The 24,437-nt window shown below is 39.1% G+C and overlaps 2 protein-coding genes across 4 annotated transcripts in view; one reads left to right on the forward strand and one right to left on the reverse strand.

The window, feature by feature from the left end:
* Positions 1-24,437, reverse strand: part of CD47 (CD47 molecule) — a 54,990-nt gene that overhangs the window by 19,459 nt on the left and 11,094 nt on the right. For all 3 annotated transcript variants that reach the window (XM_081234385.1, XM_081234386.1, XM_081234384.1), the window contains exons 2-3: positions 21,651-21,998; positions 10,859-10,948 (exon numbers count right to left, since the gene is read on the reverse strand). In XM_081234385.1, coding sequence (XP_081090511.1) covers positions 10,859-10,948; positions 21,651-21,998 — 438 coding nt within the window. The remainder of the gene's footprint in view (positions 1-10,858; positions 10,949-21,650; positions 21,999-24,437) is intronic.
* Positions 13,947-14,402, forward strand: LOC308617510 (mitochondrial intermembrane space import and assembly protein 40-like; the record flags this gene model as incomplete). The annotated part of the gene is made up of 1 exon (XM_081234713.1): positions 13,947-14,402. The coding sequence occupies one exon, from the start codon at positions 13,947-13,949 to the stop codon at positions 14,400-14,402; it is 456 nt and encodes a 151-aa protein (XP_081090839.1).

Raw genomic sequence — 24,437 nt, forward strand, 5'->3', positions numbered from 1 at the left:
GTTTCCTTGAATTTTCCAACAATGATTTCTATAGAGACCCCTAACCAATTTCTATAGAGACCCCTGAGCAGTAACCAAGATCCTTGTGGAAGGAATAATCTTGAGCAGGGACTAGAAAGTTAGAAAACGAAATGAAAGATGCCTAGAATGCACAAATTTGAAATAAATTACAGCTGTCCTCTCCTTGCCCGGTTCTGGCATGCATGGATTTCAGTTACCATCATTTAGTTAAATAACACAAGTCCCCCCAAAACAGAGTTCAAATTTCAGCTACCACAATATATTAACTGAGTAACTGCATAAAGTGTAAACTTCTCTGATATCTCTTCAATTCACAAATCACTACATAAATAACAGATGTGCATCATGATCAGTGACCAATCATGTTACCCTTTTCGAAGACTGCTGGTGACTGGTCACGGCACATCTGTTATTCAATTCACGCACAGACAGCAAAGCGTATGTTGTGTTACCTCCTGTCTCCCAGTCATAAGCCACTGCAACATTTTACAGTGGATAATCAAAAGAGGAAACTGGGCAATAAAGGTGAGGGAGCAAAGAGACGAGATGTGATCATGCTGGAAGCGAAATTCGAATAGAAGGTAACTGGAGTTACAGAATAGCTGACTGTGGAATGTCAACACTATTGCCATTCAAGAGAGTCTAGATATGCAGCCAGAAGAACTTAGTAAAAGTGAACTTATTGGCATACATGAGGACAATGAGGCGGCTGTGACAAAGAATGAAGATGTCCCAGAGGACGTGACTCTGGCAGAAAAACTTCACATGAAAGGAATTCTTTGCGATGGATAGTTCATGACATTGAAAGTGATGGAAGCTGATTCAATCTTAGAAAGGAGTATGACAATTCACCAAGGCATAGATAAGATGCTTGCTCTGTATTCAGTTATATGAGAAGAAGAGGCAAGCATTTTTCAAACTACTCTTGATAAAATTCTTCAATTCTCAATGTTTTTTATGTTTTAATTTATCATGTACTAAATATTAGTTTTACTATTTTTTTCATTTCCTAATACATTTATTACTGACAGTAAGAGAGGTTTTAATGTTCTGACAAAAAGTTTAAAGGTCACGGAACTATAGTAAATTTTGGCATTTATTATTAGATTGTTTTGCAGAGTTTCAGCTTATATGGTCATGTTTATAGTCCCGCAGTTCTGTGTAAAGCAGGGATTCACTGAATAATACAACAGTTCTAAAGAAGAAAAAATAAGAATAGATACTCCTATCTCAAAGAATTTCAACATGTTATCCAGTTATATTTTTAACGTCTTTATTGGAGTATAATTGCTTTACAATGTTGTGTTAGTTTCTGCTGTATAACAAAGTGAATCAGCTATATGTATACATATATCCCCATATCCTCTCCCTCTTGCGTCTCCCTCCCACCCTCCCTATCCCACCCCTCTAGGTGGTCTCAAAGCACCAAGCTGATCTCCCTGTGCTATACAGCTGCTTCCCACTAGCTACCTATCTTATATTTGGTAGTGTATATATGTCCATGCCACTCTCTCACTTCGTCCCAGCTTCCCCTTCCCCTTCCCCGATGTTATCCAGTTCTTGGTTTGAAGTTGAACCTTAATCCTATAAAAACTACGGGTCTTGATGGGCAGCAATTGAAATCACTCATCAAACATCTAAGTGATAGAAAATACCTGCTATATTGTCAAAGAGTAAGGAAGGACAACCCTGAAAATCAGCCAGGAACATAACTGTCAGTATAGTGGAAAACTGAGTTGGTACAGTTTTCAGGACAAAAACAAAATACCTGAAATGCAATACTATTAAGAAAATTGTTACTTTGGTTAAGGCTCAGTGTTTGATTCTAGGATTCTCTGAGCTGTTTGCTAAGCGTAAGATTCTGCTTAAAAGCTTGTAAGTTAAAGCTAAAGGCAAAGGTATTTAGGAACATTTTCCTGTGAGAGACCTTTGTCTTCAAAACGTGGTCTAAGGCTCACCACATTTGGGACCCCTTGGCTTGGTTTCCAGAGTTTAGAAGTCTCCTCAAGGCTTCTTTCTCAGTAGGATCGATGACATCCTGAGATACAGTTCTGGTATAAAGAAACTCTTTCTCCTCAAAGTGAAAGCATAATCTGCTGTCATAACTGGATGTTTAGCTGACAGAAGGTTTAGGTTTTATCTTGGATCACCAAAAAGAATGACACTCAGAGCTAGAAAAACCAGAGAGAAACCCCCTGTGGTCAAGTACAGAAAAAGTTAAAAGGAACTAGAAATTTAAAAAGTCATGGGTCTGAGTTACTATTAATACTTTAGAGCGTGTAAAGACATATCAAGTCTTTTTCTTGATATAAAAAATGCAAAACCAAGCAGCAAGTGGGGAAAAAGGGGGCTTTCCTGGTGGTGGAATCCCCAGGCCATAAACAGGAGGCCTCCTACAAAGAGTACCAAGGGAGAAGTAGATTTAGATTCATGTCTACCCTGAAGATGTAACAGAAGGCACAGAGCAGTGCTACGAAGCCAGGGGCACTTTACGTTTCACTTCTACATCCCTAGCATACCACCCAGTGCCTAGTAATCAGTAGGTACCCTGTCAAAAGACATTTATTGAATAAATAAAGTGTGTCCACATTCTACTCTATAAATAACAGTTTCTTTTACTCAGTGTGTATATCCAGATATAGGTTCACCCTTCTTGGGAAAAGAAAACAAAAACACATTCGAAATAATTTCAAGACAGGAAGGCACTATAATGTACTGGTAAATAGCACTGTTTCAAATCCCAGTACTACCAAGAAACAGTTGGGTGATGGTGGGCAAACTGCCTAACCAATCTGTGCCTCTGTCTCTTGTCTATAAAATGGGAATGATAACAACAGCATCTATCCCCATAGAGTTCCTGAAAGAAGTAAATGTGATTTCAGATGTAGAGTACTTTGCATAGTGCCTATCACACAAAGCAAGAGCTCTACAAATATTTAGGTACTATTATCAACCTTTAAATGTGAGCACAGGCTGGGTGAATCAAGTATATAGGTACCTCCTACACACAGACACACACACACACACACACACACACTACATTTACTTGTTCTAAGATGAGCCTAATTAGAAAATTGCCACTATGTGGACATATATACACTACCAAATGTAAAATAGATAGCTAGTGGGAAGCAGCCGCATAACACAGGGAGATCAGCTCGGTGCTTTGTGACCACCTAGAGGGGTGGGATAGGGAGGGTGGGAGGGAGACGCAAGAGGGAGGGGATAAAGGGATATATGTTTAGGTATAGCTGATTCAGTTTGTTATACAGCAGAAATTAACACACCATTGTAAAGCAATAATACTCCAATAAAGATGTTAAAAAAATTATTTACAAAAAAAATTGCCACTAAAATATTTTTTTAGGTTTATGATCACATTCCTTAAAATATGATCAATAGAAGGGAGCTCCCTGCTGGCCCAGTGTTTAGGACTCCGTGCTTTCACTGCAGGGGGCACGGGTTTGATCCCAGGTCAGGGAACCAAGATCCCACAAGGCATGGCTGCCCCAAAAATATGACCAATAGAATAAATATAAAAAAGAACATTTACCCTTACTAACACAAAAATGAAAATTAAGATGATGTTTTTTTAACCATTGAATTACCAAAGATTTTAGAATTATAATGATGTCAAGCTTGTGAGGTGAAAGACAGGTATTCTCACCTGCAGTAGTAATTGATACAATGGTGCTGGAAAACATGTTGGCAACATGTATCGTGAGCCTTAAAATACCGTCTCTGCCATTTCTAGTGTTACATACCTTTAGTATGTACTAAAGGTATGTAACACTAGATACTTTCATAGTATCAAGAAAATTTGGAAATATCCTTAATATCCATCGAGATGAGAGTTAAGTAAATTATAGTACATCCATAAAAGTAGAGCACAGGCAACTACAAAAAGATTTCTGAAAACACGGGAGGCAAATCTGCATTTACAAGTATGTAAGCTATGTGAATCCATATATGGTTTTTCCTTTTTCAAGAAAAAAGACAGAAGGGGAAGCAGAAATTCACTAGAATACCTCAATAGTTTATTTCCAGGCTGTGAGACTCTAGATGATTTTTTTTTCTCTAGACTTCCTATGTTGTATAAGGTATCCTAAAGTGATATGTATTACTTTTTTTAAGTCAGAAAAACAATGGTAAAGCTTATTTTGTAAGAATATGGCTGATAGTGAATACACTCCTGGTTCAGTCCACTAAAAATAATATGTTACTAATGGTAATGTCATGATCAGCACAGTTCAATCAAGCCAAATGCAACAAATCACACTTCAGTGAAATGATTTCATGATCTTAGAAAAAGGCTATTGCCTGTTTAAATCATATGACATAGGCCTTAAGGTCTGAGTCTACCAATAGGGTTAAAGGCTTTCCCTAACATCAGTGGATGAGGTCTTGGTGCTATACCAGTCTTTTTCTTGATATAAAAGACTTACTGAAATTCTATGAAAATTTCCACAAGAATTTTAGACACTGTTTTGAAAGTAAGAGTTGTGAAATATCTTGACAGTTTTCTCCCTTAGCCCTTTTTTCCTCTTTTTTGCCCTTTTAGACAAAAGTTGAGAACAGATTTGAAATCACAAAGCATTTCCAGAGTGCCATACATTGAAAAGAATCCTTAGAATACATACTCAGTCATCTCCCTTCCATTTTTATGTATCACTTTAGATACATATGACAAACTTCTGAGTAAAATTCATGAAATATATAATAGGTCAATCCACTACAATATTTTACTAGCTTTCATTTTATAAAGGTTGCACTAGTGAATAAAATAAATAAATGAAATCAGCCATTAATTACTCCTTGCCTTATATAAATGTTTACTGGCCTTCAATGACTATTTCAGTGTGCTACAGGGAGATGAGAAATAAATCTTACATTTTAAAAGTTTAAAAGTTTTGGGACTTCCCTGGCACCATGGTTAAGAATCTGCCTGCCAATGCAGGGGACATGGGTTTAAGCCCTGGTCTGGGAAGATCCCACATGCTGTGGAGCAACTAAGCCCGTGCGCCACAACTACTGAGCCTGCGCTTTAGAGCCCGTGAGCCACAACTACTGAGCCCATGTGCCACAACTACTGAAGCCTGTGCACCTAGAGCCCATGCTGCACAACAAGAGAAGCCACCGCAATGAGAAGCCTGCACACCACAACGAAGAGTAGCGTCCACTCACCGCAGCTAGAGAAAGCCCGCACGCAGCAACGAAGACCCAACACAGCCAATAACCAACCAACCAACCAGACAAATAAATAAATAAATGAAGTTTAAAAGTTTAGACTACTGAAAGTAGTCCAGTTTCCCTCTTTTCCACATACCTGTCCAGTTTTACCAACACCATTTATTGAAGAGAGACTGTCTTTCCCCCACTGTATAGCCTTGGCTCCTTTATCGTAAATTAGTTGACCATAAGTGTGTGGGTTTCTTTCTGGGCTCTCTATTCTGTTCCATTGATCTGTGTGTCTGTTTTTGTGCCAGTAACATACAGTTTTGATTACTAAAGCTTTGTGGTATAGTTTGAAATCAAAGAGAGTGATAACCTGCAGCTTTGTTCTTCTTTCTTTCTTTCTTTCTTTTTTGTTCTTCTTTCTTAAGATTGCTTATACAGGGTCTTCTGTGTTTCCATGAAATTTTTAAGATTATGTGTTCCAGTTCTTTAAAAAAATGCCATTGGTATTTTGATAGGGATTCATTAAATCTGTAGATTGCTTTGGGTAGTATGGACATTTTAATGATATTAATTCTTTCAATCTATGAGCACAGAATATCTTTCCATTTGTCTGTGTTGTCTTCAACTTCTTTCATCAGTGTCTTATAGTTTTCAGAGTATAGGTCTCTCACCTCCTTGATTAAATTTATTCTTTTTGATGCAATTGTAAATGGGATTGCTTTCTTATTTTCTCTTTCTGATAGTTCATTCTTAATATATAGATATACAACAGATTTCTTTATATTGATTTTGTATGCTACCACTTACTGAATTCATTTACCAATTCTAACATTTTTTCCATGGAGTCTTTAGGCTTTTCTATATGTAGCATCATGTTATACGTAAATATGACAGTTTTACTTTTGCCTTTCCAATTTGGATGCCTTTTATCTCTTTCCTTGTCTGACTGCTGTGGCTAGGACTTCCTATACAATGTTGAATAAAAGTGGTCAGAGTGGGCATCCTGTCTTGTTTCTGACCTTAGAGGAAAAGCCTTCAGTTTTTCTCCACTGAATATGATGTTAGCTGTGGGTTTGTTATACATGGCCTTTATTATCTTGGGTACACCCACTGTGTTGAGTGTTTATCATAAATGGATGTTGGATTTTGTCAACTGCTCTTTCTGCATCAATTGAGATAATCAAATGATATTTTTCTTTTGTCTTGCTAATGTGGCATATCATGTTAAATTAATTTGTGGATATTGAAACATCCTTGCGTTCCTGGGATAAATCCCACGTGATTGTGGCCTATGATCCTTTTAATGTACTGCTGAATTCGTTTCGCTAGTATTTTGTCAAGGATTTTTGCATCTATGTTCATCAGGGATATTATCCTGTATTTTTTTTTTCCTAGTGTCTGACTGGTTTTAGTATCAGGGTAAATCTGGCCTCACAGAACAAATTTGAGGGTATTCCTTCTTCTATTTTTTTGGAATAGCTTGAGAAGGATAGGTAATAACTCTTCTTTAAATGTTTAATAGATTCACCTGTGAAACTATCTGCTCCCAGACTTTTGTCTGTTCAGAGTTTTTTGATTCCTCATTCAATTTCACTTCTAGTAATTGGACTGCTCAGATTTTCTATCTCTTCCTGATTCAGTCTTGGAAGATTGTGTGTTTTTAAGAATTTATGTATCTCTTCTAGGTTGTCTAATTTGCTGGTGTATAACTGTTAGTAATAATCTCTTATGATCCTTTGTATTTTTGTGGTGTCAACTGTAACTTCTCTTTCATTTCTTATTCTATTTATTTGGGCCCTTTCTCTTTTTTTCTTGATGAGTTTGGCTTAAAGGTTCATAAATTTTATCTTTTCAAAAAGCCAGCTCTTAGTTTCACTGATCTTTTTTTACTGTTTTTTTAAAGTCTTTTTTTACATTTATTTTTGCTCTGCTCTTTACTATTTCCTTCTTTCTACTACTTTTGGGCTTTGTTGCTTTCTCTTTTCTAGGTCCTTTAGGTATAAGGTTATATTGTTTATTTGAGATTTTTCTTATTTCTTGATGTAGGCTTGTATCACCATAAACTTCCCTCTTAGAACTGCTTTTGCTGCAATGCAAAGATTTTGGATCATTGTGTTTCCATTTTCATTTGTCCCAGGTATTTTTTCATTTCCTCTTTGCTTTCTTCAGTGACCCAATGGTTGTTTAGTAGCATGTTGTTTAGCCTCCAAGTGTTTGTGTTTTTTCCATTTTTCTTCTTGTAACTGATTTCTAGTTTCATACTGTTGTGATAGGAAAATATGCCTGATATGATTTCAATCTTTTTAAATTTACTGAGACTGGTTTTGTGGCTTAGCATGTGATCTATCTTGGAGAGTATTTCACATGCACTTGAAAAGAGTGTGTATTCTGTTGGTTTTGAATGGAATGTTCTATATATGTCTATTAATTCCATCAAGTCTGATGTGTCATTTAAGGCCAATATTTTCTTATTAACTTTCTGTGTAGATGATCTATCCACTGATGTAAGTGGAGTATCAAAGTCCCCAGCTATTGTATTATTGTCAATTTTCCTATACTACTTGCTTTATATATTTAGGTGCTCCTTTGTTGAGTGCATAAATACTTATGAATGTTATATCCTCTTCTTGGATTGATCCCTTTATCCTTATGTAACACTTTTGTGTGTGTGTGTGTGTGTCTTCTCTTAAAGTCTTTGTTTTAAAGTCTATTTTCCTTGATATGAGAACTGCTACCTCAGCTTTCTTTTTGTTTCCATTTGTAAGGAACATATTTTTCCATCCTTTCACTTTCAGTGCATGTATATCTTTAGGTTTGAAGTGAATCTTTTGTAGGCAGCATATAGATGGGTCTTGTTCTTGTGTCCATTCAGCCATCCTGTGTCTTTTGATTGGAACATTTAGCCCATTTACATTGAAAGTGGTTATTGATAGGTATGCACTTTTACTGTCATTTTGTTAATTGTTTTCTGGTTGCTTTTGTAGTTCTTGTCTGTTCCTTTCATCTTTTAGTTTCTTCCCTCATGGTTTGATGACTTTCTTTAGATTTGTGTTTTGGTTCCTTCCCCTTTACTTTTTGTGTAGCTATTATAGGTTTTTGGTTTGTGGTTACCACGAGGTTTATATACATGAACCTATATACACAGCAGATTGCTTTAAGCTGATAGTCACTTAAGTTCAAACACATTCTGAAAACTATGTTTTTACTCCCCCCAACCATGTTTTATGTTTTTGATGTCATATTTACATCTTTCTATTTTGTATACACAAATAACACTTACTGTAGTTATACTTGATTTTACAACTTTTGTCATTTAACATTCACTTTTTAAGTGACAATCCACTGCCTTTATTATATATTTGCTTTAGCAGTGAGAGTTTTCCTTTCGTATACTTTCTTATCTCCAGTTATGACCTTGTCTTCTCCACTTAAAGGAGACCCTTTAACATTTATTGTAAGGCTGGTTTATGAACCAGCTTGTAAGGTGGTGATGAACTCTTAGTTTTTGCTTGTCTGGGAAATTCTTTCTCTCCCCTTCCTTTCTGAATGACAACCTTGCCAGGTAGAATATTTTTGATGGTGATTTTTCCTTTCAGCATTTTAAATACAGCATGTCATTCCCTTCTGGCCTGTAAAATTCCTGCTGAAAAATTGGCTGATAACATTATGGGAATTCCCACGATTGTGACTAGTGTTGCTTTTCTTTTGCTGCCTTTAAAATTCTCTCTTATCTTTAACTTTTGTCATTTTAATCATAATATGTCTTGGTGTGGATCTCTTTGAGTTCATCTTTCTTGGGACTCTCTATGCTTCCTGGACCTGAATATCTCTTTCATCCCCCAGATTAGGGAAGTTTTAGCCATTATTTCTTCAAATACATTTTCTGCCCCTTTCTCTCTCTCTCCTCCTTCTGGAACTCCTATAATGTGAACGTTTGTATGCTTGATGTTGTCTCAAAAGTCCCTCAAACTATCCTCGTTTTAAAAATTCTTTTTTTCTTTTTTTCTGTTCAGTTTGAGTGATTTCTAGTACTCTGTATTCTAGATCACTGATCTGTCCTTCTGTATCATCTAATCTACTGTAGATCCCCTCTAATGTATTTTTCACTTCAGTTATTGTATTCTTCAGTTCTGATGGATTCTTTTTTCTATTTTCTAACTCTCTGTTGAAGTTCTCACTGTGTTCATCCACTCTTCTCCAGAGTTCAGTAAGCATCTTTATGATCATTACCTTAAACTCTTTATCAGGTAGATTGTTTATCTCTGTTTCATTTAGCTCTTTTTCTCAGAGTTTTACTTGTTCTTTCATTTGAAACATATTCCTCTGTCTCCTCATACTGTCTAATTCTCTGTTTATTTCTATGTATTAGGTAGGTCCATTACATCTCCCAATCTTAGAAAAGTGGCCTTATGTAGATGTCCTATGGGGCCCAGCAGCAAGCTGCCCTATGGCTACCAGAACCAGATGCTCCAGGGGTATCCCCTATGTGGACTGTCTGTGCCCTTTTATTGTGTGTGAGGCCAACTCCTCTGGGCACACTGGTGGGCAGGATAGGCTCCCCAGCACTGTTGGCTGTGCAACCTGTCAGCATGCAACTGCTACAAGTCGCATGATTGCTGGTAGGCTGTGCCGGCCCCCAGAGCTAATATGCTAGAGGGAGGATTCCAATATGGTGCTCACCAGTGCAGGTGTCAGAGTGGTAGAACGAGATAAAAAAATGGCTGCCACCAGCGTCTCACTTCCAGGGGGAATCCCAGCTGCCTCCTGTTTCTCAGTGAGGCTCTCCAAGATAAGCAAGTGGGTCTGACTCAGACACCTGTCAAACTGCTGCCTCTGTGTTGGGACTTGGAACAAGTAAGTTTCTGTGCACACCCTTTAAGAGCAAAGTCTTGGTATCCTACAGCCCTCTGGCTCTCCCAAACATAAGTCCCACAGGTATTCAAAGTCAGATGTTTTGGGCACTTGTATTCATGGCTTAGGACCCCCAGGATGGGGAGCTGAATGTGGGGCTTGACCCCTCAGTCCTCAGGGAGGATTTCCATTGTTGTGATTTCCTCCTACTTAAGGACCCTTAAGTGTGGGTCCTGACAAGACCACACCTCTGCCCCTCCTACTCATCTTGTTGTGGTTTCTTCTTTATATCTTTAATTGTAGAGTACCTTCTCTGTTAGTCTTTAGGTCATTCTCAGAGACAGTTGCTCTGTAATTAGTTGTAGCTTTGGTGTGCTGTGGGAGCAGGTAAGCTCAGGGGCTTCCTACTCCGCCATCTTGATCGCTCCTTCTACGTCATCCTATCTTGTCAACACCAATGTAGGCTGTAACCATCTCTTTACCAAAGAAAATAATGTATGTGTAAATGCTCTGTAAATATTAAAACCAGTTGAGTGAAAGGTATTGTTATTATCAGGATTCCCAATGTTCATTCTTAAGAAGTTAAGGGAAAAAAAACCTTCTTAGGAATTAAAAGTGAACTGAAGCAAAGTATGAGGAACAATACAGACTTCAAGGAGAATATTAACATTGACTGTATATTCTTATTTACCATGTTATCATGCTTGCTAATACAATTTGGTTAAATAAAATATTTCACCAGCATTGCCTGCCAGAAATAACAATTTAACCACTAAAACATAAATGAAAAATAGAAATAAGTACTTACTCACAACACCAAACTGTCCCCAGAATAGAAGTATAGCCAAAATTGGGAAAATAACAGTGAGGATATTTTCAATTGGAGAAAACCATGAAACTGGGAAAAGAGAAAACAAAAATCACAATTAACATTTACTATAATCACTGTAACTCCTGCCCATGAATAGTGAACAATATATTTTATTGTGGAGATGGAAAATAAAAACAATTAAAACTTTGGTCTTAAAATAATTAAATAACAAATTATACATATAATTTAACTTATACGGCAAATTTTACTTATGAAACAAGAAACTAGTTCTTTAAGTGCTTTTCACCACATTTTCCCTAACCTATGACTTCTGGAAGGAGGTAATATGGTACAGGAGCTGAGAACAAGGTTCTGTAGCGACAGCGCCTGGCTTTGAAACCCAACCCTAACTTACAATCTCTGTGATCTTGGACAAAGTCTTAACACCTCTGTGTTCTTCAGTGTCCTCATTGTTACACTGGGATAACTGGACTGTGGTAATTGTTAACGAAGTTAATACATGAAAAGGGCCTAAAACAAATCTTGGCACTTACCAAGTGCTCAGCAAACATTAACTACAATTATTATTATGTGCTCCTACAGTGAACACCTATATGTGTAACATGCCAAGAATTTACCTTAAACCAACAATGAAGTCTTTCTGTAAAGACTTACTCAGAGTATCAAAGTGAGGAAGTTGTACAACTGGGTACCTTCACCTTACTCTGACTAAAACCAAGACAGATGTAAGCCCTAGCTTTTCTCAGACTTACTCTGGAATAGAAGACGTATTTATGAATAATTAGGCTTCAAATGATTATTTACATATAAAGTAACATGAGGGGCTTTAGGTATTAAGTGGTTTACAAGTTACCTAGAGAATAATATGAAATGATATGTTCTATATAAAGGAAATTGTGAGTTTAAGTCTTCAAAAAGATTTGTTGAGAACTTTTGAAAAATTAAGTTTAATTGCATCTTATCAACTCTTAAGACGATACTTTTACCTGTGAGATTTCTTCTCTAACAATAAAGCCAAGTAAATGCACTGAAAGCACTTCAACGTTTGCCTGTGAAGAGGGAGTGTGCTGTGCACATTTTCAAATCTTCCACTGCTCTGCCTCTGTATCAGCATGCAAGAAAACCTGTGGGCTTTCATACAGTAAGACTAGCCATGCATTTCTTATGTCAGCTTATAATGTGAAGCTCTGGTCAATGTTCACAACAATCCACAGAATATAACATTATGCATTCTATCTCACAGATATTAACTTTCCATAATCTAGCATTTTGTGCTACACATAGTAGAGACTCAACTGGTTTGTTGCTGAAGGTTCCAAGAGTCAAAAAATAGTGAGTGAATGAAAGACAGTTTTTTGGGGTGGTGGGTGGATGCTCTCAGGGTTGCAGATCTCTACCAAGAGACAGATGTTTTCAGATACTCTGAATTCATATCTTAATTTCCAACTGAATTACTGAGCATCTTCCTATACCAAAGAAAACCCACTTCAACTCAGTCTAAAATCCTACCAGGAAAAACCTTCATGAATCATCTTCAGTTTTTTGTATCTAATGCCCAGAGGATTTGGTAAAAGCTCAATGACCTAATGACTATGCTTAACCTATTTTTCTCTACTTGCTTTATTATTTTTTTTGAGTTGTGTACATTAACTCCTCAAATCCTCACAACTATTACATGCCTCCTTATCATTGAGGAAACTGAGGCCTAGAGAATTAAGAGTCTTAAGTATCTTAAATCTTCATGTCCCAAACTGACTCCTGAAACTCCTCCCCCTACTCCTTCAGCAAACCTACCCTCTCAGTTTTCCCCATTTCAGTAGTGGTGATCCCATTTCTCCAGTTGCTCAAGCTAAAAACCTTGGGGTCATCCTTGACTCCTTGACTTCTCTCACACCTCACTTCTGGCCTGACACTAAATCCTGTGGTTGCTACCTTCAAGATACAGCCAGAATCTGATCTCATGTTCAAAGATGGGCTGACAATGAAATGTTCTTTCTTCACTGGCCTCCCTCCTTACACAACAGAACAATCTTCAACGGTCTTAGCATATATTAATAGAAATCTGCCAGTGAAAATAAGAAGTGTGTTTGACCTGGTCTGACCACTCATTTTTCACTTATTACACAAACATTTATTAAAAGCCCACCATGGGTAGGGTAGTCTTCTAGGTACCTGAGATCTAGCAGTGAATAAGCCAGGTGGGGCTACCGGCTTGAGGAGGGGGAGGGGCTGAAGAACATACTCTTGTGGGTAGTAAGGCCTCATGGGGAGAGGAACTGGCTCTGAGCCTTGGACTGGAAAGGGCCTCCTGCCATGTGAGGACAGGGGAGAAGATATGCCAAAGGAACAGCAAGTTGGAGCAACTGAATGATGGCCAGTGTAACTAGAATTTAATGATACAAGATAAGATGGAAAGAGATTACTGGGATTAAGAACTCTCTAATTACCTGTTACCTCTCTCTAATTTGTTAAGGTGCGAAAAATCTTCTCAGCTTGTTAAGAAAGTTTGGATTTTATTCTATAAGCAATGAAAAGTGATTGGAAACCTTCAAGTACGGAAGAAAAGTGACCTGATTTATTTAAAATCTTCTTTGGCAGCCTTGAACGGAATGGATTATAGAGAAGCAGGACCTACCAGAAAGTTAATGCAGCCAGCAGGTAATAGCAGGAAGGTAGGACACAGCCCACAAATGCAGTCCTGAGTTCAGTTTTACTCATCAAATTTAAAGACATAATAGGGAATCGTCCCAAAGGAAAGTGACTAGAATAGGGATGCTGAAACCATGAGCAATGGCTGAAGGAACTGGGTATTTTTACCTTAGAGAATAAACTTGGAAGAGAAATACCATACCTCCTAGTGAGTGAGAAATTGCAGGGTTGCAAGTTTTAGCTTGACTTCAGGAAGAATTGGAACTGCCTGATAATAGACTAAAATCCTCTGGGCAGTAACAGTCTCATCCTGTCATGCGCTTACGTAAAAATTTGAACGGGACGGGGCGGGTCCGCGCGGGCCTCCAAGCCGCCCGCCCCGCAGCAGAGAGGTCACAGCGAGAGGCCGCCCCCAATGCCACAATCGCTGGAGGAGGTCGGTGCGCCGGGCTGCACCGTGGCCTACTGCCGGCAGGAAGGGAAGGATCGAATCATATTTGTGAACAAAGAAGACCATGAAACTCCAAGCAACGCGGAGCTGGCGGCCGACGACTCCAATGATCCGTACGAGGAGCACGGACTGATCCTGCCCCACGGAGACCTCAGCTGGAACTGCCCATGCCTTGGGGGCATGGCCAGCGGGGCGTGTGGGGAACAGTTCAAGGCGGGCTTTTCCTGCTTCCACTGCAGCACAGAGGATGTCAAGGGGTCGGACTGTGTAGACCAGTTCCGGGCCATGCAGGAGTGCATGCTGAAGTACCCAGACCTCCATCCCCAGGAGGAGGAGGAGGAGAAGCCAGCGGATCGGTTAGAGGAAACGGCTGCCTCTGAGGCCACCACAACCAAAAAAGAGGAGGGGTCCAGCTCATGAAGGCCCGGGGCGCGCTGGGCTCCAGCCTCCTTCAGAGAGGATGAACCTCTCCAAGAAAGTGTCTCTCCCTCTGTCGTTCTGTGCACTGTACTGTACAAAATAACTTACTGTGCTGATCAGGGGTCTTGGCCCCTTGACATATACACTGAAAAATGGGTTGTATGTATGTGTGTCTCACATAACCTATCAGCGAATGTAGCTGCCACTTGTGAATTCTCTTCTCAGATTGTCCTGAATTTTGCCACTTTGAAATAACGTGCTGAATAATCTCAGCAACCAAAACTCATTATCTGGGAGTGTCTCCTGTGAGTGAGCTGATTTATTGTGATTCCTTGTATCCCTTTTAGTAGATTCTTTTTATTAGTTTCTGCTTTATAACAAAGTGAATCAGTCATACATATACATCTGTTCCCACATCCCTTCCTTCTTGTGTCTCCCTCCCTCCCACCCTCCCTATCCCACCCCTCCCCTTTTAGTAGATTTTATATCTAGTTGGAAAGCGAAATAGAAACAAAACATCTTCCTTTAAAAATGCTGGAGTGGGGCCATTCCTTGTAGAAGAGGCGGGATGATCAGCCCTTGAGTATTTGACGAAGCACTATGCTTCATTTCTGATATATTTTGGTTTACAGTTTGCATTGAGCTCCAGGTTTTCTACATTTGGAAAACAGAGCTTTGTACCCTCTGAGTGACTCCCTTTGTAAGTGAAGAGAAAGGCTGTTTTCTTCTGTTCTTGTTATTCCAAAAGCCCTGGTTTGGGGTCTGTGTTCACATTGGCTCCATCTCAGCCTGTTCAGATGCAATGTTCTTGAGAGGTGGGGACCTAATCATTACCAAAGTAGCACCCGAGAGAGGAAACGGTGTCAATGAAAAGGAAAGCATGATTTTTACCTGAAAGAAAAATTTTTTTGAATGACCAACTAGCTGGGGTGTGATAGAAGTAATTCAGGAATTACATGGGCAGATAGACCAGATGACTAATAGCTGACTCTATACCTCTATGCAGAAATAATAATAAGAGCTATTTCAAAGACAGAGGGTGGGATTATAGAACAAAAAATATTATTGTCTAAGTGATTCTTAACTGGAGCTTATCAGAATTACCTGGAGTTTATCCAAACGCCACATACTCTCCCCTTTCAGCTTCTACCCCGATAACTGTGTGTGTGTGTGTGTGTGTGTGTGGCAGGGGTGGGGTGACCCACGAGTCTCTCAATTTAAAATCACTGCTGCATCTCCCTGCTGTAATTTGTCTTCTCTCACTGACATGAACATGTTACCTCTCTCTAATTTGTTAAGGTGGGAAACGTTTGAGGATCACTGAATTGGATCTTTGAGTATCAAATGAGATGCTAGGGAAAAACCCAATGTTTTATATAAAACTATGTATATGCCCATTAAGCTACTGATTTGTTAGAGTAATTAGTACTGTCAGATGACTAACTCTTTGTTTCCCAAGGGGAGAAGGAGACAAGATACTTCTCTAAGGTCCCTTTCAGCTCTGAGTTTCTATGGCACTAAGAAAATAAATTAAGCTTAAAATGGACTAAGAACAATATTAGATATTTTTCCACCCCAGGATTAAGAAAGATGATCCAAAGTCAGCCAAACTCTTATTCCATCCAAGCTACATCTGACAACTATGCCCATTATTCTTCAATTCCTGGTCAGGTAGAGTGGCTCGCAGGAAAATAAACCTACTAGTGGAAAGGCAACGAAATGATACTAAGAGGATGTGGTCTGTGGATAAGTGCTTAAATTTTGCTTCCAAGTTTAAACATTATAAAAACCCAGGACCTCATTTCTCTTATCATTGTGTACAAAATGGGATGACCTGAAAGGGCCAAGAAATCACTCTAATCAAGTAACTGTGCCTCTCCTTCAAATATATACAAGGTACACCTCCATGCACAGAGAACACGTTTCCACAGAGAAGGATCACGATAAAATTTCTGACACTAAAATTCAAGCCAAATTTTTACTTGATGCTTCAGGACTGTGATGAGGTTTTTTTTTTTTTGATGTATTGACTTGGCTAGGATATAGTCCCCAGTTATTTAATCAAAGCCAGAATTCTAAGGTAGCCCCCAAACACCCTGCCCCCTGAAAGCAGCCTTTTTAAATTCCCTCCCCTGGAGGGAGGGATGGGACTGTGAATATGATGGATTTCATTCCCGTGATTATATTGTTTCATATGGCAAAGAGATTTTGCTAAATGTAATTAAGGCCCCCAATCAGTTGACTTTGAAAGAGTGATTATTCTTGAGGGAGAGGGGGCAGACCAAATAAGAACTTGAAAGGGTTTGAGATCGTTTTAGCAAAAGCAATTCAACACGTTTGAGAGGGATTCAACAAGAGGAGGATTCTCCTTAGCTGGCTTTAAATATGGAAGAGGCTGTGTGGCAAGGAATGGGAACAACCTCTAGGAGCTAAGAGAAGCCACCATCAGACATCCAGCAGAGAAACAGGGACCTCAGTCCTACAATCACATGGAATTGAATTCTGCCAAAACCATGTGTGCTTGGAACAAGACCATGAGCTTCTGATGAGAACACAGCCTGCTAACACCTTGATTTTAGCCTCGTAAGACTGGAGAACCCAGTCATACCATGACCAGAATTGTGATCTACAAAATGGTGAGCTAATAAATGGGTGTTGTTTAAAGCTGCTACATTTGTGGTTGTTTGTACATGCACTTGAAAACTAACACGAGGACCTCAAAATGCCTTCATGTCAACATTATGAACATAACGTATCTCATGATGATGGTAATGGAAATAGCAACTTTGCTAAACTTGAACAGACCTTTTAAAACAAAACCCTAGGGCTTCCTGGGTGGCACAGTGGTTGAGAGTCCACCTGCCAATGCAGGGGACACGGGTTCGTGCCCCAGTCTGGGAAGATCCCACATGCCGCAGAGCAGCTGGGCCCGTGAGCCATGGCCGCTGAGCCTGCGCGTCCGGAGCCTGAGCTCCGCAATGGGAGAGGCCACAACAGTGAGAGGCCTGTGTACCGCAAAAAAAACCCCCAAAAAACAGAAAAACAAAAAAACCAAAACCCTAATAGCTTACTCAGAAAAAAGTAAAATTTTAAGCCTCTCCAAGTTTTTGTATCATTAATACTATAAGTATAAATATTAATAACACATTTTATAACTATTATTATTTACATTTAGTAATCTGGTTGTTTACAAGGTGTTTCCACAGAAACTATATACAGTGGTGATAAACATACTGGTTTTAGAGACAGACAGATCTAGGTTAAAATCCTGGCTATGACTCTGGTCTTGAACAACTACCCTACGTCTCTCATGCTTCCTCATCTTTTAAATGGTAAGACCTAGACCTATCTCCTGGAGTTCTTGAGTTCAGAACACAATATACATAAGCTATCTGTGCCCTAATAAATGTGAGGTTAGTTTACTGTTCTTTTGCACTGTCACTTCCTTGAAAGCAGGGATTATGTTTTCATCAACAATGAATCCATAGTGCCTAGCACAGCGCCTGACACATAGTAGGTGCTCAATAAATCTTTGTTAAGTAAGCAAGATATTTTGAACAAGTCTCTGACGGAAATGGTATTCCCATCTTACAGGTAAAAAACAGAGGGCCAGACCGGTTGAGGTTTTTATCCAAATTTTCTTAAACTAGAAAATGGTCATGTATAGAAAAAGCTGTCTAAATTCAAGTCCTGTGCTCCATCCACGCTACTATACTATACGTAGGCACCCGAGGTATATAAAATCTCACAGAGAGGTATACATATCTCATAGGTAGTATTTCTAAAATACTGTGCTCCAAGAAAAGGGCGCAAAGAATGGCCACCCTTAATTCACATTCTACTAACTGGAACTCTCTATTACGCAATTTCTATTCCTCACTTATGCCTATATTTGTGAAAAAGTACCACACTGTAAAAATGGTTTCTACTGCCTAAATCCCAAAGTCCCCAGGATGGGTAAGTCTCATTATCACAATACATTTGTATTCCACTATAAGAGTCCTGCTCCGGGCTTCCCTGGTGGCGCAGTGGTTGAGAATCTGCCTGCTAATGCAGGGGACACGGGTTCGAGCCCTGGTCTGGGAAGATCCCACATGCCGCGGAACAACTAGGCCTGTGAGCCACAACTACTGAGCCTGCGCGTCCGGAGCCTGTGCTCCGCAACAAGAGAGGCCACGACAGGGAGAGGCCCGCGCGCCGCGATGAAGAGTGGCCCCCGCTTGCCACAGCTAGAGAAAGCCCTTCCACAGAAACGAAGACCCAACACAGCCAAAAATAAAAATAAATAAATTAAAAGAAGGCTCAATGTTAAAAAAAAAAAAAAAAAAAAGAGTCCTGCTCCAAGTAACTTTTTGTGCAGAGAGAAGGTTTGTTTTTTTTTTTTCCAGTAAAAAATGGGTACAAAATAATGACATGACAACAGTAGATGCTGGCAAGGATGTGAAGAAACTAGATCACTCATACGTTGCTGATGGGAATGTAAAATGGTACAAGCACTCTGCAAAACAGTTTGGCAGTTTCCTTCACTTTGTTATACAGCAGACACTAACACACCATTGTAAAGCAACTATACTCCAATAGAGACGTTAAAACAAACAAACAAACAACTAAGCATACACTTGCATACAGCTGAATAATTGTACTTCTGGGCATTGATTCAGCGGAATGAAGATTATGTGCACCTAAAAACCTCTACATGGTAGTTCACAGCAACTCCATTTGCTGGAGTTGGAAAACTGGAAACACCCAAAATGTCCTACGATAGGTGAACAGTTAAACAAGCTGTGATATACCCAGACCATGGGATACTACTCAGCCAAAAAAGAGAGAGAAAGAGAACAAACTATTGATACAGGCACAACCTGGATAGATCTCAAGGGTACTGTGCTGAGTGTAAAAAGCCAGTCTCAAAAGATTACATACTATATGATTCCATTTACATTACATGACCAAAGTACGGACATGGAGAACAAATTAGTGCTTGCCAGGTTAGCATGAGGGAGAGCTTTGTGCAAATGAAATAGTTTTATATGCTGATTGTGGTGGTAGTTACATAAATATACATATCATAAAATGACAAAGAATATACATCCATTGTACCATTGTCAACTTCCAATTTTTTTTTTTTTTTTTTTGGCGGTACGCGGGCCTCTCACTGCTGTGGCCTCTCCCATTGTGGAGCACAGGCTCTGGACGTGCAGGCTCGGCGGCCATGGCTCATGGGCCTAGCCGCCCCGCGGCATGTGGGATCTTCCCGGACTGGGGCACGAACCTGTGTCCCCTGCATCGGCAGGCGGACTCTTAACCACTGCGCCACCAGGGAAGCCCCAAGTTTTGATATTTTAGTATCACTGTATAAGAGGTAACCAACCATTGGGGTAACTGAGTGAAGAGTACCCAGCACCCCCAGCACCCCTCTGTTCTATCTTTGCAACTTCCTGTGAATCTATAAGTACTTCAAAAAATAAAAATGAATGCAAAGCCAAATGTCTGAGACCTCTGATAGAATTTTCTACATTCTCTACAGTGAAACAGTACCTCCTCATTTGAATGGTCCCAGAGTAAACACAGTTCATATTTTTATAGGGTATTTTGAAAACAAAGAAAGATGAAACAATCACACACAAAATTATAAACTTTCTCTTCATCTCAGATGTTGGTATTACTTTCTCATCTATCTTCATTCCAACTTCTGGCCTTTCAAGTCTCATATCTTGAGTTGACTGCTCAGTGACCTACACTACACTAAAAAATTACTGGTCCCTATGCCTTGTTTTTTCATTCCAATGAAGCTGTACATTCCTTCAGAAATTTCAACTAGATATTAGGTTATCCAATTCCAGATTAGACTCCTGATGAAAGGTATACTCTAAAATAAAGAAAAAAAGCTCTTCAGCCCACATTAATATCAAATTAATAAAAGTTACAGTGTAAGAGAGATTTCTGAGCAGAAAAGCCTTCCAGATTCTGCTAGCCTACTCTAAGCCATCTCCTGCCCTCCCTCTCACAACACCCCAGGCCAGCTTCAGCAACCTGATACCTTCCTTCATAAAACAAACACCCCAAGAACACAATTTACATCTGCAAAGCACTTTGGTTCACAAAGCACTTGTACACAAGGGATCTCATTTGGTGCTCATTAGACTGTAGAATACATAGAAGCAAGTATCTATTTTCATCACCATTTTAGAGATGAGGTAACTTGACTGGGCAAAGTAACTTCTCCATACCATAAAGGCGAACAGTTAAGTTGCAGAATAGGGGATATAACTCAGATCTGTTGATTCCTAATCCTAAGCAATGTCAAAATATTCTATCAACCTAAGCACCCCATTCCCAATGTGGTAACAGATATTTAGTAACAGTAAATGCGAGAAGAACAGAGGCAAACAGCGGATCCAATTGAACTGATCTGATCCCATTAAAAGCAGAGGTTCTTAAAAGTATGATCTAATCCTGAGATCGGTAATATGTCTAGTGATTCTAAATAGAGCGTTCAAAATAGGAGGTTGAAACGTACTTCTATGTGGTTGAAGAACTCAGCTGGCACAGCAAAGAATAGAAAGAAAGGAGACTTTAAATTTACTTCAGGTAACTACTGCTTTATGCAACTCACCAACTCAAGTTTGTGAAGAAAGGGCAGAATAATGGTGCTATAATTTAAATAATTATAAATAAATAAATTAAATTGGATCCCTAGCTCTCCCACATCTTGGCCAAGGAAAAAAATAACAAAGCAAGGCTAAGCACAGGAACCCTCAAGGAATCATCTATGATAACCTGATTTTTAATATTCTGATTCTCCTCCTAATCTGTTCTTTCCAGAGGAAGCATGGCTGGGACTTGTCAACCCTTGATCAAAGTGTAACGTTAAAAAAAAGGCAAAATAATTGGAAAAAGCCTTGAAAATTAATCACATGAAAGACAGTACTTTTGAGGGCAGCAAACAGAAATGCAGAGTAGATGACCCCCGGACTGCTCACCGCAATATAACAGCCCTCAGACAAAAACTTTGAGAACCACACCATGTACAAACTAACAAACAACAAAGGAGATTTACTGTGAAAAGCGGAAGAGCATATAAGATAAAACTCATGATCTTAAAGCTGCTAAACATTCCATCAACATTTATTATTAATAGTCTGCTTTTTGATTCAAACAAGTCGGTGGCCCCATTTTACCCCCCTTTCTAACAGGATCATGTTGCTTCAGGAGAAATAAAAGGGAAACTTTATATAGAAGTCTTACCAACACGGTATTTTAGTTCTACGATGGTTTCGCCTTCTCTGCTTAATTCTGTTACTTCACAAGTGTAGTTTCCTAAGACGGCATCAGATTTATCCATCGTCAAAGAGGCAATGCCATTTAGTAATTCTGACGGTGAGATTTTTGTACTAGTAAAGTTATTGCTGGGCTTGGACTTTTGCTGACCTCCATCAAAGATGAAAATGTCTTTTCCTTTAAATTTCCACTTGACATACAATTCAGCAATGTTCTTCGCCTCCATGTTATTAACAAAACACGGGATGACAACAGTTTGATTGCAAACGGTGTATTCTACAGATTTGGTTGTATTAAATATTAGCTGAGCTGAACCTGGAAAAGAGAAATAAAATTGTTTCATTTCATTACAGAATTCTATACTATGAGATTTTACGTATGTTACAAATCCTTAAGATAAAGAGAAATACTTCTATTGTTCACTTAAGCAAGCAAGCAGCTATAGAGAAGAGAAGATGGGCAAGGTTAAAAAAAGAAACAAATTATTTTAATATTAACATGCACAGCTGACAGACAACACTGTACACCTCTTGCTTATTCATTCCCAGTAAAACAAAATATACGTTCTCACACATCTTGGGAATAAATTCAGCAACTGTGTTAGAACATGCAGGTGTAGTATCTGGCTTTGGAAGCTTTGAAGTAATCATTACTGTCTTCCGATATATGTAGAAGAATACTATCCTTACTATGAGAAAATTTTAAACAGAAAATAAAACCAAATATTATATTCAGCCTTAACTTCTATATACTCCTCCAAATAGAACTTGCTAAACTGATATGAAGTTTATCTCTATCCCTATGTTGCATTTCCGAAAAAGGTGTCAGGCTCTACTGTACTTAAATATAAAAAGTAAATCACATGAATCACATCACATCTTTCCACTAGGATGGAAAGTCTTAGAATGCTAAGGAGAAAAAAACATTCTCTATGGCTAGTTTCCCATTGCAAAATACAGACAGCAACAGACATTTTGTATGCGAGTATTATAAAAGATTATACACAATTGAATGGTATTTTCCCACTCCCACATTTCATTGAAACTAAGGAACAACTTCCAAATGTATATTACAGGTATCCCTTCCTTCTAGAAACCATAAACCACCCAAAATAAAGCTAAGATGTAAGTTGAAACCAAGAGCAGATACTGCTAAATAAGTAGCATATATTCCATCAACTCTCCAATAGGATAAACTACTGGTTGTTGCCTTATAAAAGAGGGATTGAGAAATGAATCAGCTTTCATCTAGAATGTGCAAAAATGTGGAGAAGTTGTAGTTGTCTTCCACATTCTTCAGCCATTTATCAACTCTTTCATCTATGTAGTTCCTTGGTGTTTCTCTCAAAAAAAGCACTAACAAATATAAATAAAACCTCAAGTTTAATCACTCATCTTTAAGATATTTTCCTTCATTGGGGCGTAGGATGTTATTACTCTAGGAACATAATTACTATTCAATAAATGCCCACTGAATTGAATGCTAGGATGCAGAGTGGAATATGAACTGAACAATGTTCAAGAAGCCTGAGAACAAATCCCAGCTCTGTCATTTTTCAGTATGCGACCTTAAGCAATTCACTTAACTTCTCTATGCCTTGGTTTGCTCTCTGTAAGTAAGAGGATCAAAAAGGGCTTCCCTGGTGGCGCAGTGGTTGAGAGTCCGCCTGCCGATGCAGGGGACACGGGTTCGTGCCCCGGTCCGGGAGGATCCCACATGCCGCGGAGCGGCTGGGCCTGTGAGCCATGGCCGCTGAGCCTGCACGTCCGGAGCCTGTGCTCCGCAGCGGGAGAGGCCACAGCAGTGAGAGGCCCGCGTACCGGAAACAAACAAACAAACAAACAAAAAAAACAACAAAAAAACGAACACTGGGCTGCTTCACAGAATTGTGGTCAGTATCACAGGAGAAAATATATTGGCAAGTGCTCTCTAAACAATACTGTGCTATAAATATGTAGGATGATACTATAAAAACTAAGCACTATACAGCATTTTAATGTAATGCTCCAGACCTTCTCTGACTGGCAGGTCTAAATTGTTACATTTCTGGGAATCTGCAGTCTGAAGCAATCCTGTGGGCATCCATAGCTCACCTCTCCCTAGTTCTTTATATTTCTAGCCACCCAAATATCAGGAAGCCCCAGGCAAAACCTGGACTTCCAAATGCATTCTTCAAAACCTTGGAGTTGTAAATTATTTCCCCTGAGAAATAAGCATCAGGGGGAGACTACAGTGTACAAGGAGAGAAGAAAGTGGCTATGACGTTGGAATTAGAAAGGAAGGAAAGTGTCAGAAAATATGGTCAACGATTTTGAAATGGACAAAAAGATTACTGGGAGTCCTTTCAGCAGAGTGCTGGGCACTGTCTGACAGATCCTTTTGGAATATCTGATTCTATAGGGGCCTGTGCCTTTTGCTAAGACTGGGCTGCTTTCACAATTTTGTAAGTTGTAGAAAACTGAGGGCAATGCGAATGATTCACATCCATAGAGATACAAATAAACTTTGTTCTGCCATTGATTTCCACCTGGTGGAAGAGAGGAATTTAAACAATTACATTTTAGGGACTTCCCTGGAGGTCTAGTGCTTAAGACTCAGTGCTTCCACTTCAGGGGGCATGGGTTTGGTCCCTGGTTGGGGAACTAAGATCCTGCATGCCTTGCAGCATGGCCAAAAAATATTACATTTTATTGCGCTGAGGACATTGACCAATTTTGCATTTGCTCACAAATTCATTTCACCATTCCTGATTTC

This window comes from Mesoplodon bidens (genome assembly GCF_964165515.1).
Source record: "Mesoplodon bidens genome assembly, chromosome: 5".
Taxonomy (NCBI): domain Eukaryota; kingdom Metazoa; phylum Chordata; class Mammalia; order Artiodactyla; family Ziphiidae; genus Mesoplodon; species Mesoplodon bidens.